The following is a 19290-nucleotide window of genomic DNA, read 5'->3' as shown; positions in this document are numbered from 1 at the left end:
CATGAATATCAACCAAATTATACCAACTAAAATGTACAAGAAGCTACTGAAGGAAAGGTGCAGTATATTGAGGGACAGCGTCTACAATTCGGTTCATCTGGGAAATCAACAATTAACTGTCTAGGTAATGCATTGAATTGAACCTGAATCTACAAACATGTTAGAGATAGGAGCATTTCCATTGATCTGCTTCATAACGGTATGACACTGTGGTGACAGGAAGATTACAAGTACTATTATAGCAGTACACGACTAAACTGCTAATGTCAATCTACATCTAGTAACAAATTCTACCTTAGAATGTTAAGGGCAACACAATGTCTTTCCTCCAAGTGAAGCACCTCACACATCTAATTTTTATTTGCTGGATACAACATATGCTTTTACGTTGTTACAGAAAATACCTTTGTAGTCTATATATTTTTAATATTCAACTACATTCAACATTTCACCATCATCAAATATCTGAACACTGAATTTTCTTTCAGGTAATTTGAAAACTATTTTTCTTTCTGGATACTTACTTCTCTTTCTGCCCTAATGTTTTCATGCTGATACAGTCTTTCATTTAAGTGAGTCCATTCATTGAGTAACACCTTATTTCTCTACACCAAAATGAAAAACTAGAAAGTGAGTGTTTGTACCCTAACAACAGAAGGTCTCATCGTGCAGGATGTGGTTATCTTACTTAATAAGCAGTTGAGTTGATTTCATGACCCCGTTCTCTCCCTGAATATAGACTCGGAAGTCAATTACACAGAGGTCCCAAGGCAAAGTCCATCTCTAACCTCGGCCTTAGTGAGTAGCCATACAAAACTCCAAACTTTGAACCACTGAGAATGATGAATCTTTTCACACGAGTCCAACTCAGTGGTCAGCATTTGTACAGTGTTCATAATTTCAACTGTTTAATCCTGTGATTCAATAACTAATGGTACCTTCTTTATCATGTAAGGAAGTTAAAACAACAAAGAAGGAAACAATATTCAGGACTTTTTTTTTTTTTTTTTTGCCTCAGTTCCAGGAATAAAATTGACTTACAAGAAACTATAGATTCTAACAATATTTGAAGTTTTGGAAGCAGTTCAAATGTGATGAAAATAATATTCAATTATGACCTATTGACTCTTAAAAAGCTAGCTTGAAAGTTAATTTCAATGGGCCATGTTACGTTATTGAGGCATTAAAAACAACATTATACTAGAAATTTAAAAGTAAATTTTCACATACATGACGGTGGTTCTTTTCACTTCCATCAAGCCTCACTTGCTCTTTCTCTGATTTCATGCTTAAATGTAGTTCTGTGGATAAATCTATATATTAGATAAAATGAACTTCTTAGGACATTTAGATAAAAACTATAATCTCTATAGAAACAAAATAACATTTTATCAATTGAGACTTTAAATTAAGCTTAATCTTTCACTGAACATTGACTTAAAAAATACTTGTGATTATCTAAAACTTCAACAAACCATTTGAGAAATAACAAATGTCACAAAGTTGAAGGCATACAAACATGTCAAAATCCATTCACAAATTCATTCACCCAACTTCAATGAAAACACAGTCAGAAACAAAACAAAACAAATAAATACCAGACAGACATATCAAGTCATGATGTACTCTGTTCTCTACTTCCTAAGAGTACCTTTGAACAACACCCTAAGATTCAATTGCAACATCGTTCACAGTTTCCGGAATTTATGTTACTGTTTATGCCTTTGTCAGTGTACACCTTTCCTCATATCTGAAATGTTTTCCTCTACTATTCTGACAAATTTCCTTTAATCTTTGAGGATTCAGCACTGGGCTTTAAGGAAGAACCGAGATAAGAGGGGACCGACTATGTGGACACAGCTGCGAAGGAAGTACAATGCAGCAAATTCTCAACAAAATCCATTACGGCTAGAAAAGTCCACTCTGAAGTGCATAAAGCCATAGAAAATCCAAGAAATATTTTAATATTTGGTTTCAGAAGGTGCTTTTTCAGTTACACTAAATAGAGTTATAACTGATACTTGGGAATTAACTCAGGGCTATAAAACTAAAGCTAAGAAACCACGTGTCCTCTCAGTGGGCAATCTTTAGATCTCTTCCTACGTTTCCCATCTGCTCCCAACGTTCTACATATAATCCCCCTGCCCACTCCCCAGTGTACGCTAAATGTTACTCTAAAGGAAATCATGCTGTCAACTCATTGTCTTTCTTATTTATGTATATGTTACTGTAGTTACAGGAAGAATGCAAATGTCTTGCTGAAAGGTATTCCGTTTGGATATCTGTTGAATAAATGGAGTGAATATAAAGTAGATTTTGCCACAAAATGACTTTTGGAAAGTCAGAAAACTATGGTGAAGCCACACAGAGGTGGTCTAGGGTTAAACTCTTTCTGTTTCTTTTTTTTTTTTTTTTTCATGTTCTTTGCTGTCTCTGTTTCCTGGTAGCTGTGATTCACACAAGTCACAGAGCCTATAATATCCTAATAGAAACACACCTCCAATATGAGTCTTTTCTTTATCTACTAAGATCATGTGTCCAAACTCTGTGGATGCTGACAGATTTTGTGTCATTGAGTGTGATGCACATGGACATTGATCATCAACTTTCCAATCCCTGGATATTTCACGAGTGTCATAACTGAAGCTCAAAGCAGTAGGGTCCCATTCTGAAGAATCTGAAAATAAGTTTTCATTGAGTAAAATGGAAATGATAACACAAATTTGACAATTGTGTAAAATTTCCTTCTTCAGATAAGCAGTCCCATGTCCTCCCTTTCCCCAAACACGCTACTCCTTCATCGCACATGTTACTTTAGGTGTCCTATACCTGCCATTCACATAGATAAGTTCAATTAAATGTTGTCTCTCAGCAATTTCTGTTACATAATGTGTTTCAGGTCAAAGCTTTGCTTCTTAATAGTTAAGATTGTTCAGGGTATGAATTTCTTTGTTATTATCAAAAGTTATGTCCAACCATCTATTTTAAGTTTAAATATGCATGTAAAACATGGGTTTAAAAAACTTTTAATGAATGGTACCACTTCAAATAAGAGACCACTTATTCCAAGGAAATGGTCTTTTCTAAATGCACCAATATCTTCAGAATTCATCCTTTAAACCTCAGACAAACAGAACTTCATATGACAAATGACAGCCTTGGGTGATCTTACTGCTTCCAAGGAAATATAGGATCAGATTAGGTCCAAACTAGCTACCTCCAAAGGGTACAGAGTGTCACAAGACAGAAAGGAAATATATAACAAAATTATTTTCCTTTTATAAAAAACAAAACTCTCAGATTAAGTTTTTAAGACAAGGGCAAGACAAAAGAAATGACTGTAGAGGTGAAGCTTTAAAGCCTGTTTCTTCATGAGGAGTAGCTTCATCATGTCACATCCATGAACCCCGTATGGGGCTTCCAAAGGTAGTTCTCAATGTCACGCGACAGTCCCTGAAGTCCCAAGATGTATGAATTCAGGGGCCTGAAGAGGTCAAAACTACCTTCTCAGGAATACTTAATGTCATTTGCCATTTTCACTCTCATTCTCTTGATCAGTGTCCCATAGAGTGTTCCACAGCCATGGTAACATCATAGCTCTAGTGGTTACTGGGTCATCTCTCTAAGGGCGAATGGAATGTGCCTGACGGGTGTGCTTGCATTTTAAATTTTCCTGTTATAATTTCTAATATTGTAAATAGCGTGTTTCCCCAAAAATAAGACCTAGCTGGACAATCAGTTCTAATGTGTCTTTTGGAGCAAAAATTAATGTAAGACCTGGTCTTATTTTACTATATTATAAACCAGGTTTTATCAAACATAAAATAAGACCAGGTCTTATATTGATTTTTGCTCCAAAAGATGCAGTAGAGCTGATTGTCTGGCTAGGCCTTATTTTTGGGGAAACAGGGTATCAACAGATACTCCCAATTTACACAAAATTCATTGGAATTCCCAATAATTCTTTCTGGGTTTTTTTGTTTGTTTGTTTGTTTGTTTGTTTTTTAATTTTTATTGGGTAATATTGGGGGAACAGTGTGTTTTTCCAGGACCCATCAGTTCCGAGTCAAGTCAGCGTCTTCAATTTAGTTGTAGAGGGCGCAGCTCACTGGCCCATGTGGGAATTGAATCGGTCACCCTGTTGTTCAGAGCTCGCACTCTAACCAACTGAGCCATCTGGCCGCCCCAATTCTTTCTGTTTTTTGTTTTTTTAAATTCTTAATAGTATAAGAGGATCCTAAGGCCCAAAAGTTTCACAACTACAGTTTTCGAAGATTGTGTCTACCAAATATTCATTATGATTAATTACTCCCACCACTTTAAATAATCAAAGATACCATAAGTGCGCCTGCCCGCGCACACACACAGTCTGCTAATCAGAACATCAGGTTGGCTTAACGTCATCCATATACAATACTAACACGACGTGAAGTTAAAACATAGTCGAGGGCCGGCCTGGTGGCTCAGGTGGTTAGACCTCCGTGCTCCTAACTCCGAAGGCTGCCGGTTCGATTCCCACATGGGCCAGTGGGCTCTCAACCACAAGGTTGCCAGTTCAATTCCTCGAGTCCTGCAAGGGATGGTGGGCTCTGCCCCCTGCAACTAAGATTGAACAGGGCACCTTGAGCTGAGCTGCCTCCCGGATGGCTCAGTTGTTGGTTGGAGCGCGGGCTCTCAACCACAAGGTTGCCAGTTTGATTCCTCAAGTCACACAAGGATGGTGGGCAGTGCCTCCTGCAACTAAGATTGAACACAGCACCTTGAGTTGAGCTGCCTCCCGAATGGCTCGGTTGGTTGGAGTGCATCCTCTCAACCACAAGGTTGCCAGTTCAATTCCTCAACTCCTGCAAGGGATAGTGGGCTGTGCCCCCTGCAACTAGCAACGGCAACTGGACCTGGAGCTGAGCTGCACCCTCCACAACTAAGACTGAAAGAACAACCACTTGAAGATGAACGGCACCCTCCACAACTAAGATTGAAAGGACAACAACTTGACTTGGAAAAAAGAAGTCCTGGAAGTACACACTGTTCCCCAATAAAGTCCTGTTCCCCTTCCCCAATAATAAAAAAAAATAAAACATAGTCGACATGTTAGAAACTTAGGTAAAGGGCAACATTCAAATGAGCATTTCAGAATACTGGAAAAATCTCTGTGTGTGATAATTAACTTCTGGGAACTCCGATTAAATAAGGAATTCCAAACTGGGAAATTTAGGGTGTCAAAACAGAAATAGAAACATCTCAATTAAAGCACACTTTTTTTAATGTCTTTTTCTTATTCTTGTAAACATATTTTTTCTCAAATATAGATACAAACAATGACATCTATACTATTTACATCAAATCCATCAATTACATTTGTAAAACGAAAAAAAACACACAAAGGAATAAGTAAGAAGACTGTGAGCATGTCAGAGATAACATTTGTTTATCTGAAAATGGATTAACGGGAAACCTGAGGATAGAATCAACAGCATATCTTGACTGCAGTACATCAGAAACATTTATACCATCACGCTACAAGTATTTATCATGTTCTTCAATTTCTCCTGTAATTCAGGAAGTACACACTTGTGAGGAGAGTTCTGTTGAATGCATAATGCATTTGTCAACAGATGAAGTGTTATGAATCGATCAGCTGGGATACGCAATGATAGAATATCAATTCATAAAAATATTCATTACTTTCCACACCAATGTGGCCTACTAGTATGCCTACACTTCTTGTATCCTCTACTTTACAAACATCACAAAGTTTCTTGATCTGCTCATGCAAGAAGCTGTATCAAAATCCTCTAAGAAATGATGTAGAATGAACCTTCAATATGAAATATGATATTTAACAGGAAAAATTAATTTAACAGCCACAGAAATATTAGACATAAAAAATCTTTTATATTTCAAATTCCGTGTAACATTTACTGAAAACAACAACTTTAGAACTTAGGGAATGAACTCTCTAATTTCTTTTGTGTCCAAACTTACTTTCCTTTGGTATCTCATGCTAGACTTGAAAGGACTTTTATGAACTGGCTATCTTATCAAAGAATTAGCTCCTAAACAAACAACAACCATGTGCTCTACTCAAACTCATCTCATTGGAATAACAAACACCAGTGTAACCTATGTATCTTGGATGCCTGAGAATCCTGAGGAGATAAATGAGTGGCTACAGTTTATCCCGTTCCAGCACTTCCTCCTGCTTCCAGGATTCTCTGGAGCAGCAAGGATCTCATCTGTTTCTGGGCAAATACACTGAAGCCTTCCAAATGAGGTCTCTCACATTTCCTCATCAACTCCAAAAGGCAAAAGCCTTTCTCATTCTTTCTGTGGATTATCCCAACCACTTTTTCTTTCCTCTCTGTTTAGTACTAGTATCTTACGACTATCACTTCTATGTCTTCATTTTGGTCATAAACATGGTCACAAAGAAACACAAAATAATGCTGTTCTTCGATCCTTTTATATCATCAACTATCTGATGCCTCTTCTTCCAGATTTCTCTGAAGAGAAATCAGCACCCTCTGGCACAGAGCCTGGGCTGTGGACCAGCAACATTGGGGTCCCCTGAGCCCTTCTGAAACATGCAGATATAAGACCTGCGGCTATCATTTCCCCCAAATATGCAACTGCATTCGGACTCATGGACTTTCTCATGGACTTTTGGTCAGGTTATTGCTTCCCATAACTGACCCCGCTCCCTGCTTCATTCCAATGCTCTTATTTTGCTGTATATGATACTATCCTATGGAGTAGCAGCGTTTTGTATGGCATTAAATTATATACATTTACAGCTGACCCCATAGGCTTAAGTTCATCGATGGTGGATAAAATAGAGCTCTACGTGGTCACGTACCTCAATACACAACCGTGAGGAAAAGAGGAAGAGCTGGGACACGTTTTGGTACCGAAAACTCACTTTCTGTTCTTCCCACATTTCAAAAATTCTGTTCTTCTTTTTTCTAAACAAGTATTTAGTACCTTACACTCTGTATACATGCTTCATTTTCCATCATTGACTCCCTACAATTTCTGCCTTTGTCATGCTTCATTCCCTCTTTTATTCTTTTCCTCTGCTTTATTTCCTGACTCTCCTTAGGTGTCAGAATATCTTGAAATGGAGCAAACAACTGAGCTCCTATGGTTGCACTCCCACTTGAATCTGCTGTTGATACCTAAGCACTGTACAACTTTGGTCCATTTCACTTTCTTTTCCTCACTGGGCATTTAATAGGTGATTTCCTTTGGCTGTCAGACTATGCATGTTTTACATCAACATTCAGGTGAATGACTTTTTACACCACCCAGGTCTTACCTTCTACTTGTTGAACAAGTACAGCAGTGAACAGGGAATGATCAGCATATGTCCCTGGACGTAGCTCAGGAACACTCTGTTAAAATTTATACCAATCGTGAGTTGTATAATGATTTCTAATCCCTTCTAAGAACATGTCTGAGTTTCCCCCGTTAAAAGGAATTAGACTGAACAATAAGACAAGCATGTCTTGGAAACCAAACCATTTAAACAGAAAAGCCTGGAAACGCTGTCTAGATCTGCCTTCCCTTTTGTCTTCATCTGGCTACTGTCTGACTCTAAGTGAGCATTGAAGGCCAGAGGAAATGCTTTCTCAGACACTATGCCGAGGTCTATGCTCACTTCACCGAGGAACTAACTTCAAACACCTAAATCGACTTTGCTGTCCCCTCCCGGATGGGAGGACACTTTGACAGTAAGTATGTACACAAAAACTTAATAAGTGTGCTTGATCCAAAATTTAAATATTTCATCTGTCAGAACTGCTTTACTGCAAAAATGAGATGGTTGACCTGATAAGACACCTTGGTGTATGTCACACTGCATCTAAACAGAACAATTCAGAATCTACTGTGCTTTGGTAAACAAGGGCTTGGAAAAAGTTACTATTTAATTAAAATTTTTGATAGGAAATTGGTTCAATAAAATAGTAAGGAAGTAAGAAAAATACTTCTTTAAATTTACAACATCTTTGAATAATAGCCAAAAATTTTACACAGTTATGCAACTCTTCAAAAAATGATACTAAGTTTTCCTTGGGGAAAAATGAGAACATTTATTTATTAACCAACTAACATGGGCCAAGCACTTATTATGCACATTTTATTTCTCTTCTACACAAAACAACAGATATAAGAATGGTTTGATGATAGTTACTGTTCTGCCTGCTTCCTGGCCTTTCTAAGACATCAGGGTAAGTGATGAGCAGATGTGACCCACTGTTGTCTCTGTCCAACAGATTTTGCTCCTAGACCTTCACAGGTCTGGCTCCTTCTCATGCTTCACTTGCCAGCTTTTGTCACACGCAGAAAGGGGGTCTTTTCTGACCCCCTTAATTCTACTCCCACTCCCATTCCAACTATAAACTCCCTCTTATTCTCTAACCTAACATTCCCATTTCCTTTACAGGAATCACATATTGTTTACTTGTTTTTCTGCTCCTACTGCTACAGCTTAACCCCTCAACTTCTACATTCAGTGCCAAACCGCCGGCACATGGATGGTGTACAATAACAGAAATTTGTTTCAGGTGAAAATTTTTAAGATCTCATTAACAAGGCCTCACCTACCAAACACTACAGACCTTTGCTGCGTGGCCAATCACAGTTTCCTGAACCCTAACGTCCCTAATTAGAAATCCACATGCTCCTTCTGACTTTCCCGTTCTGTTCTTGACACTACTGCCTTTTCTTGTCCTTCATGTTACAGAAAGTGTCCCCGATATTAACAAGTCACTACAAGCCACAGTGATCATTGTGCCTTACTTTTCCACAGCACCCTTTACAGTTTACAAAGTGTTTTTACATTTGTTACCACACTTGTTCATTACACATAGATGAAAGGTAGGTACGAGTACTGTCGTTATGAATGAGGTCTGACATTGACAGGTTAAAAATTCTCCCAAGATCCCATAGCTAGTAAGTGACCAATCCAGGATGCTAACATGTTCCTAAACTTCAGATACACTGCTTGTACCATTAGGCAGCAGATGCCCATTTCAAAAATCACACCCTTCCTGTCTTTCCTAACCTGAGCTGTCACCTCAGATTAGCTCATCATTACTTTGTGCTCATATTACTACAAGTATGGTTTTCAGAAATTTACTCAATGCCTGCTATTTTAACTGAACAAACAGCGTGGAAGGCCAGAGCACATACTTCCACAGACACAATACTTATGCACGTGCACATAAAACTAGCACTCATCCAAAGTGCTGTTCGTACAATCCTATCTCCTTATTACTATTTGTGGGGAGCCATGGTTAAAGCTAATTGCAAGCCTTAATGGCTCTGCTAATGCATAACCGGTTTGTGCTCCTGAGGCATTGTCTTTGCCTGCACCTGGAGGGTGCTTACGAACTGCTAAGGTATGAAGTGGGAACAACCAGTTTCAAGACATAGTGATGCTAATCAGGGTAATTGATGGATTCTGTCATGGGACAATCGTTTTGGGGAGTTTCAGTGATTAAGTAAGTTTCTGTGAAAAAGTTAAAAAATCAACTGTTAATGATGTAATGCATTTTTGTGATTGTGAGCTTGCACGTACTCAAAAGGTATAAATTCAGCAGAGAAAATAAACCTGGTGCTTCAGGACCACTGAAGACCGGCCGCATTAGCATATGTGTGAGTGCCTTTTTTCATTCCCACTCCCCTTGTCAGGAACTGTTCGACTCGTGGCGGCTGGCTCGCCACAAGTGGCGCCCGAACAGGGACCTGAATATAGGGGTAATAGTGAGGAACACCGTGGAAGGGTCCGCTCATTGGAGCTTATCGGTAGATGCGTGGTGAGTACGGCACTGTCCCCTCGGTCGAATGAGTGTGTGAGTGAGTGATAGCTCCACGACTTTGTGTTACGGAGCTTGATTGGGCCCCAATCTGCGGTTCCGGTTCTGTCATATGGCATAACGGCGACTGGGCTTTACAACCCACCGGTCCGGGGGATTATACCGGAGCGCCTCTAGCTAAGACAGATTTAGCCCCGCAAGGGACACGGCCAGATGGGCACCTGGGTGATTTCTGTGTGAAAGAAGGACCGAGTCAGGGAAAAGGGATGGGTCTCGCAACCAGCAAGGACCTGTATGTTAGAGGACTTAGGAAGTTGCTTGGTCATGTAGTCGTGTAAGCCGAGAGCAGTTAGATAAATTCATAGACTTTATAAAAGAAGTCTGTCCGTGGTTTCCTGAGGAAGAAACAGTCAGCTTGGAAATCTGGCAGAAAGTGGGAGAACAATTAAAGGATTTTTACACTGTCCACGGGCCTCAGCAGGTTCCGATTGAAACATTTGGACTGTGGACTTTGATCCGGGACTGTATGAACCTTAAAAATGAAAAATGTAAATTAGAGAAAGTAAAACAAGCCGGCGATGAGGAGGGAGGAGGCGCAAAGTTTTTAGAGGGAGTTCTTAAAGTTAATAAAGAGCCGGTTGCTCAAGAGTTTCCAGACGACATATGGAAAGATTTGAGCCCTAAAGATCAGAAAAAATTAGAGGATGAGGCTGCCACGTATGATAGGGAGAAATATCCCCCTGTTGTGGCTATGGCCCAAGAAGAGGGACCAACATCTGATGCTCTTCTTACACTGTCAGAACAGATTAAAAAGATTCAGGGACAATTAATAGAACTAAAGGTTTCAAAAAATGAGGAAAACGGTCCTCGAGGCTCACAAGTCTCTTGTAGAGATCCCTGAAATCCGGGGGGAAGGGATCCTCCATTTGATCCTTCAGCACCGCCCCCCGATGAGACTGGAATGAGGGACCCTCCATTACAGCCTCCTGTCTGGGATATGCCCACACAGCCTCCACCGGGTTATGTTAAACCGGGATCTGATTCCTTTGATGTAAAATCGCTCAAATGGCTTGTGAAGAAGCTCACAAGCAAGGGGAGTCCACAGAGCATTTTAAAATATACCCTATCTTTGAAAGGCTCGGCAGACTGGGCCTTTATTAAAATCTCAACAAAAATAAAAGCCTAGATTACAACTAAATTCTCCTCCAAGTGTAGTTGCAGGGCTGGATCCACAGCCTGAGGCCCCTGTTTTAGCACCTGTGACAATCAGACAATTATCAGGCGTAAAAGATCAAAGGTCCCCCTTACAAAAGATTTTACAAACTGCTAGTACAGGAGCAACTTTAAAAGGGACACATTGCTTCCTCTAATTCTCCCTGGAATTCTCCCATTTTTGTTCTTAAGAAAAAAATCTGGTCAGTGGAGAGTATTATAAGATTTACAAAAAGTTAATGAAACCATAAAATTAATGGGAGCCTTACAGCCAGGCTTGCCCTGTCCTACAGCCACACCAAAAAACACATATAAAATTGTTTTGGACTTGAAAGATTGTTTTTATACTATACCTTTAAATCCTGATGACTGCCCTAGATTTGCTTTCAGTGTTCCTTCTGTTAATTTACAAAAACCTTTTAAGAGATATCATTGGCTAGTGCTACCTCAGAAAATGGCTAGTAGCCCTACATGATGTCAAAAATTTGTATCAGCTAAAATAAAACCTACCCAAAGGGCATTTTCAGATATTTACATCATCCACTACATGGATGACATACTTCTTGCCCACTCTTGTGAACCAAAGTTGCTTGCTGCTTTTGCTCATTTACAAAAAAAGCTCCACAATTATGGGCTAGTTCTAGCCCCACGAAAAATTCAACAAGTGCCTCCTTACTCTTATCTGGGATATTGTTTAATGCCTCAGGCCATTGTGCCTCAAAAAATACAAATCCGGCGAGATTGTTTAAAAACATTAAATTATTTCCAAAAGCTACTGGGAGACATTAATTGGATTAGACCTCAGTTGCAGTTGACAACTGGTGAATTACAACCTTTGTTTAAAATATTACGTGAAGAAGCTGATCCTGCTTCTCCCCGCGAGATAACATGGGAAAGAGGCTTTGCTTGTATTTCTCCAGGTCCTGAAGAAAAACCTTTGTAAATTCCTGGTCGGTGTTAAACCATACCATGAGCGGTGTTAAACCATACCATGAGCGACAGCCCACAGAAGAAGACATCTATAGATACCCATCCACGCCCCTAGGGTGTGAAAAAGCTCTCACATTCCGCAGCTGCAAAAGGACTTTCCACATCAGACCCTGTTAAATGGATAAAGACTTTGGGTAGAGGGTTTTTGCTGGGGATATTGCTATTCTGTTTATTGTTCTGTGTTTCTCATGCTTCAAAAACAAAAAAGGGGGAGATGTAGTCACACAGCAGCCTAGCCGACTGTCCCCCCCATGTCTTTTCTTAAAAAAAAAAAAGTCAGTGAGACTGTGCCTTTTAGGACTTTGCTTATCTTTATGTTTTACACCTTATGTCTCTCTGTCTGGTCCCCAAAAGATGGTTTGCAGCCAAAGACGGGTAAGATATCTCAAGGAGATACAACCTAAGCCAGGCAAAACCGAGTGGGGACCCCAATGAGCTGCCTTAGAAAAATATGGGAAGAGGCCTTGCCTCCTTCCCCTGCCTGGGAAAAGCCTCTGCTGTCTCTGGCTTTCCTCAAAGGAGATTGGTAGCCAATGACGGGTAATGATCAGTAAGCGTTTTACAACCTAAGACAGGAGTCGATCGCTTTGATGATTGATATCCAATGACGGTAAGTCAAAATGTCTGTACTGACCACCTAAGCCAGACACGATCTCAAAAATATAAAATAAAAAGGGGAGATGTGGGAGCCATGGTTAAAGCTAATTGCAAGCCTTAATGGCTCTGCTAATGCATAACCGGTTTGTGCTCCTGAGGCATTGTCTTTGCCTGCACCTGGAGGGTGCTTACGAACTGCTAAGGTATGAAGTGGGAACAACCAGTTTCAAGACATAGTGATGCTAATCAGGGTAATTGATGGATTCTGTCATGGGACAATCGTTTTGGGGAGTTTCAGTGATTAAGTAAGTTTCTGTGAAAAAGTTAAAAAATCAACTGTTAATGATGTAATGCATTTTTGTGATTGTGAGCTTGCACGTACTCAAAAGGTATAAATTCAGCAGAGAAAATAAACCTGGTGCTTCAGGACCACTGAAGACCGGTCGCATTAGCATATGTGTGAGTGCCTTTTTTCATTCCCACTCCCCTTGTCAGGAACTGTTCGACTCGTGGCGGCTGGCTCGCCACACTATTCAACATGCTCTTCCTTCCCTGGAAAAGTTCCTTGCAGATCTACTTGACAATACAAATATAATAATACTTTGAAGTCCCAGGCCTTAGCTTTTCAAGTTCCAAGTTATAAAAAAAACTAGATTCCCAACGCTTTCTTTCTGAATCTCATTATGACATTTACACATTCACAAAAAGCACAAACAGACATCTGGCCATTGGTCAACTTGGAACAATTCTCGAGATTTTAGGTAAACTTAACTTCAATACCCAAAGTGATTCCTTATGACTTTGAAGCCTTCAGTTACACTACAAGCTTCTTATTATACTACACTGCCTTCATTAAGTGAATCTTGCAAGTTAGCAGAATTGTACTACGCAGTCTTATTATATTCAGCACATAGCTCTTTTATTAATTATAGGTGAAACCATAAGAAAATAATTTGTATGGGGAAATGCAGAGGTGAGAAAGCACAGTCAAAGCGCACCTTAGGTTTTGACATCACTGAATGCTAACATATAAAATAATATCGATGATAATAATAATAATAATGAAAGACAGTACCTCAGAATCCCCAGGTGATTTTACATCTTCTTCTTCTCCTAATCCTAATGCTGACATTTGGACTATAAAATGTAGTCACAGAAACATTAATGTGAATATTTATCACTCTGCATTGTAAATACACATTCAGGTCTATCGCAATGCATGACTATTCAGATAACCGTAATAGTATTTCAGAGGGTGGAAGGACTTGCCAGAAGAAAACGTCAGTAATAGTTGGGATACATTTGAAGAAACTTAGCAAAACCAAAAATACGTAATAGAAATGAACATCACATTTGGATCTACACAGGCTAGATTTTTTTCTATCAGCATGGAAGCTACGAAAAATTCATAGGTAGTCACTAAATTACCACTTCTTTTATTCTGCTGTGCTCCATCAACATAAGACAAATTGTCATTATTGGTGAGCTCTTGTGGAGCACTTTCAATAATATCCATACCATTTTCTTTTTTTCCAATTGCCGGTTTTGTTGGTTCTTCCTATAAAACAAAACAAAAGAGAAAGCCAACTTCAGGAAACATCATATTCATTTACTTGCTCACTCACTCACTCAGCCCACCAGTAAGTAAGGCCACAAATATTTACTGTATCCATCAAATCATGGGAACTACCCCGGGAGAAGCTGAAAATATAAATAACAGATGTTGTCCTATATTCCAGTACGGGTAGAGATACATACAAACCGTAAGAAGAGTATCACTGGCTGACTGGACACCTGAACTGAATAAAGTACAGTGAGTGAAGCTCAGGAGATGCTGCAAAGGTGGGGCTGCATCTTGAAAGTTATGTTAAGTGCAGGGGGAAGGCGAGAGAAGTGGATTCTAGAAAGGGCAGCAGGAGCCAAAGCATGAGGTATGAATCAACATAGGAAGGGAGGGTACCAAAGGAATGATGTAAAACTGAAACACTGAGAATGGGACAGAGAGATAAAACTGCAAGATCAGAACCAAGCCAAAGAAGGCAAGTGTCAGGCTAGTGAATTTTACCCTCATGTAATGGGGAGACACTCAGTAAGCAGAGTGGCTGCATCGTTGGAAATATGTTTTAGAACAGTGACTCCAGCTGCAATTTAATCAGGAATATAAGGGAAGCAAACTGGAAAAGAGTACTTCAAAATTAAATGTGAGAAAGTGAATTAAGGTAATAAGATCTAAAATATTGTAAGGATGTAGAAAATATGAAACTTGATGAGTGAATGAATGTGGTGATTCCAGGGAGAGTTGGGGTCCAGGATATTTCTTGCTTCAGTATTTCAGTGATGCTATTTGCTAGGATGGGGAAAAGACACAACAGAATAGACTGGAGAGAGTCAGGAAAAAGATAGGGTCGGGGCAATGTCTTCACTTCGGTACATATCAAATTTGAGTCACCCAGAGGACTTAGAAGGAAAATGTGGATAAATACATTTGGAGTAGAAATAGATGACTTTACTCAGAATAAATGTACGATGTTAAGAAGATAGGTATTTGTAAAACATACTCAGCTCGTATCATTAAATACCGTAAAGCCAACACAGAGCTTGTGAAACTTTAAAAACAAAACATGAGCAGAGGTACAAAAACATGAGATCTGATTTTTCAATTACATATTTCAAAAACTAAAATATAAAATATGCTTTTATGGATACATGCGAATTTTCATTTCTGGGATATTATCATAATAAACATTTTAAGTGTAATGAAAAAAATTTAATTGTCAATCACCAATTCATGATGCTACAAAAAGACAACTATTTAAAAATAATTTTTAAAAGACAAGTTTTAAATTGTAGAAGAGAAATGCTTATGTGATTACAGAATCACGAGTCATTTTGAACTACTGCTATATATATGAAAGAAATACAAAACCTTATTTTAAAATTCACATGGTTTTCTTATTTCCCTGCGAACAGTACAATAAAGGTCTAATTACCTATCTACTGCATATAGCATGGTGGTTAAATATTGTAGGGAAAATCTAGTGTAAAGACGGAAATAAAACTAGGATTATCTAAATTAAAGATTTGAAAGTCTTCAAGTACATCTACGATTATCACACAGGACCGAATGAAAAAGGGGACTGAGAAATCAAGTTACCAGGATGTCTGAGTTTGAAATATGAAAGAACTTTCAACTTAGCTTTCACAACTACGGACACCAAAGTTAATAAAGTTTCTTACCAATACTACAAAATATACCAATTGCTGAAGAGGTTTTAAAAAGTAAAAAAAATCGTCTTTCAGAGACAATATTGTATACTTTGTTGGTAATGTTTTCTTTCTTATGACTTTACAATATCGAGTATTTTATATTAGAAAATAATCATAAATTGTGATTTCATCCTTTGATGTGTGCATATGTGTCCACTTATTGCAGATATTATTAGGAAAAGATCACTAAGAATCTCTAGCTCCCGAAGCTAGGCGAGGTGCCCATCGTCTCACAGATGGGAAATGGTACAGAGTGGGCCAAGCCAGGCCACCTGTCTCCCAAGCCAGAGACCACATTCTGCTCAGCCCGTCCTCTCCCTACCCAGCTCCCTTGTCACGATGTCCTCTGTTTTGGTCCTCCCTTTTGTCCCCGCTTCCCGAACAAGGCCTGAAGTGAAGCCCTGTGCTAGGCACACAGAGAACAGAGAGAGGGGGCCTGCTGAAGTCCGGGCGTCCTGCAGCCCTGCTCAGTCTGACCCTGCAGACTAGAGCTGGGAGAGGTTCCCTGCATCAGTGTTGATATTGGCAAAACAACTGGCTATCCATGGGGCACCGAATAAATAACTGATGTGACGTCTGCACAGTGGAATTCTCTGCAGCCACTGCAAAGTAGCCCCTTAACACAGACATACTAGTATGTTAAGTGAGGAAAGCAAGAGAAGAAGACACGTTTTAAATGAGCCATTTGATTGTTTTTAAATATGTACCACGATCTTAATGTCATTGACTGATTAGTGCTGTGATAGTATTCTTTGTTCAGTGAGGTCACAGTACACAAAACATAAAATCGACCATTTTAAAGGGAAAAATGGAGGAGAGTTTTGTACATTCACAATTGTGTACAACGATCATCTCTAGTTCCGAAACATTTCATGACACCAAAAAAGAACCCCATTCCAATTAAACAGTCACTCCCCATTCCCGCCACCACCAGCCCCAAGAACTACTAATCTGCCTTCTGTCGGTATGGATTACCTTATGCTGCACATTTCAGATGAAAGAAATCATACAATTAAAAAATTTTTAAATAATGCATCCTGAAAAAAATAATTTATGTACTTTTTTCTTTTAGGGTATTGCAACTTAAATTCATTTCCTCATTCAATGAATAGAGATTAAGAACCTCTTTTACATAATCAGAAATTTAAATTAATGAAACACTAAATAAAATCCTTATTTATTTCTGCTGTCTTTATCTTCAAAAACTCAAAAACCCCTAACAAATTTATAACAATGACTAAAATAAGTTAATTAAGCAAGACGAGTGTATGCCAAATAGTAAGATAATGTAGAAACCACAAAATAAACAATGGCCAAAAATTCATAACAATCTGGTAAGACCTAAAACAGATTTTACTTTGAATTATAAATGAACACAGGTTTTGCTAGATTAAATACAAGATGTCACTGTATTAAGTTTAAAAGTGAGGATTACAAAAAAAACAACTTTAATAAAAAATTCAATAACCAAAGAATAAGTGAGAATTAAACTTTCCTTCAGTTCTTCATATAATCAGCTATAAGAAGTTCAGAGAACTGAGCATCTTTTTTCATGACTTGGCTTTTTTTTCTTAAAATCATTCTCTCGTATTTTATAATAGAATGAGCTCCTGCTCTCATTTAACCCACCTATTTATGTTGGGTCGTTATAATAATCTCATCTTGACTCTTATTAAATCTTGGCAGAAATATTCAAAGTATAAAAAACAACATAGGCTATCATTTAGAATCGAAGGAGAAATGAAAAAGCTTCCAGAAAAGAAAAAGCTGGACGAGTTTATACCACCAAACCGGTATTACAAGAAATATAAAAGGTATGGTGTGAAGAAGAAAACTAGAAAGAGGAAGAAGAATGAGAAGGAGAAGAATGAATGAATGAATGAATGAATGAATGAATGAATGATAAAATGGCAATAACTACATACCTATAAATAATTATTTTAAATGTAAATGATTAAACACTCCAATCAAGACATAAGTGGCTTAATGGATAAGAAAACAAGACCCATATCTATGACATGAAAACAAAAAGGTTTTGCACAGCAAAGGAAATCATCAATAAAATGAAAACACAACCAAATAGGAGAATAGGAGAAGATATTTGCAAATAATACGTCCAATAAAGGGTTAATATATAAGGAAGGAACTCATAAAACGCAACATCAAAAAGACAAACAATGAATTAAAAAATGGGAAGAGAACCTGAATGGACTTTTCTCCAAAGAAGTCATACAGGTGGCCAAGAGACATAATGAAAAGACGTTCAATGATACTCATCATCAGAGCAATGCCAATGAAAAACACAAGGAGCTATCAGTTCACACATGTCAGAATGGCCATCATCAATAAGTCAAAAAACAACAAGTGTTGGTGAAGATGTGAAGACAGGGGAACCCTCGTGTGCTGTTGGTGAGACTGCAAATCAGTGCAGCTACAATGGAAAACAATACGGAGGTACCTCAAAAATTTATAACTAGAAACACCAAGTGACCCAGCAATCCCACTTTCAGGTATTTATCCAAAGAAATCCAAAACATTAATTTGAAAAGATACTTGAATCCATAGGTTCATTGCAGCATTATTAGCAATAATCAAGATATGGAAGCAACCTAAGTGTCCGTTGAGAAATATTGGATAAAGAAGAGTGGTACATATACGAGGTCTCACATTTAAGTTCGCGAACTTGCCACCTTGCGCTTTATATTGGCAGCACTGTACAAACAGCTCGATAAGGTTTTCATAACCTTGGTATGTCAGCATCTCACAGCTGTGTTTGCGTTGCCCGTCCTGTGGTGGTGTCTTGCTGAGTGGCGTTCATTGTTGTTGTTGCGTGATTTTGTGTGCTGTTGCGAGAATGTCTGAGCTTGAATTAGAACAATGAACAAACATTAAATTTCTCGTTAAACTCCACAAGAGTGGAAGTGAAATCAGGGATATTTTAGTCCAAGTTTGTAGGGATAATGCCATGAAGAAAAGGGCAGTGTACAAATGGATTAAACGTTTTACTGAGGGGAGAGAATGCGTCACTGATGAAGAGAAGTCAGGGCGGTCAGTAACAAGCAGAACTGATGAAAACATTGCAAAAATTCATAGAATTCTGCATCATCATCATTGGCTGACTGTGAGAATCATGGCAGACTAAGGAACCATCGATAGAGAAACAGGAAAATCTGAACTGAAAATCTTGGCATGAGAAATGTGTGTACAAAAATGATCCCAAAGTACGGGGCCGGCCCGGTGGCTCAGGAGGTTAGAGCTCCATGCTCCTAACTCCAAAGGCTGCCGGTTCGATTCCCACATGGGCCAGTGGGCTCTCAACCACAAGGTTGCCGGTTCAATTCCTCAAGGGACTGGTGGGCTCTGCCCCCTGCAACTAAGATTGAACATGGCACCTTGAGCTGAGCTG

At 38.8% G+C, this 19290-nt stretch overlaps 1 protein-coding gene and 1 long non-coding RNA gene across 7 annotated transcripts in view; one reads left to right on the top strand and one right to left on the bottom strand.

Annotated features, from left to right (window-relative positions):
* Positions 1–19290, top strand: part of LOC141567879 (uncharacterized) — a 191633-nt gene that overhangs the window by 50256 nt on the left and 122087 nt on the right. The gene's annotated exons all lie outside the window — the stretch shown is intronic.
* The window catches only part of LOC109439559 (uncharacterized), a 53698-nt gene continuing 35019 nt past the window's right edge, over positions 612–19290 (bottom strand). For 3 of the 6 annotated variants that reach the window (XM_074316441.1, XM_074316443.1, XM_074316442.1), the window contains 6 exons: positions 14136–14175; positions 13693–13754; positions 10279–10350; positions 7316–7391; positions 2498–2677; positions 612–1301 (listed from right to left, as the gene is read on the bottom strand). In XM_074316441.1, the coding sequence (XP_074172542.1) occupies positions 1201–1301; positions 2498–2677; positions 7316–7391; positions 10279–10350; positions 13693–13754; positions 14136–14175 (531 nt within the window). In that variant the 3' untranslated portion in view covers positions 612–1200. The remainder of the gene's footprint in view (positions 1302–2497; positions 2678–7315; positions 7392–10278; positions 10351–13692; positions 13755–14135; positions 14176–19290) is intronic. The other 3 variants (XM_074316445.1, XM_074316444.1, XM_074316447.1) reach the window with 3 other exon arrangements.

The sequence above is a fragment of the Rhinolophus sinicus genome, linkage group LG12, assembly GCF_036562045.2.
Source record: "Rhinolophus sinicus isolate RSC01 linkage group LG12, ASM3656204v1, whole genome shotgun sequence".
In the NCBI taxonomy this organism is placed as follows: domain Eukaryota; kingdom Metazoa; phylum Chordata; class Mammalia; order Chiroptera; family Rhinolophidae; genus Rhinolophus; species Rhinolophus sinicus.
The sequence above is the reverse complement of the archived record's forward strand: the minus strand, read 5'-3'. Positions and strand labels throughout refer to the sequence as shown.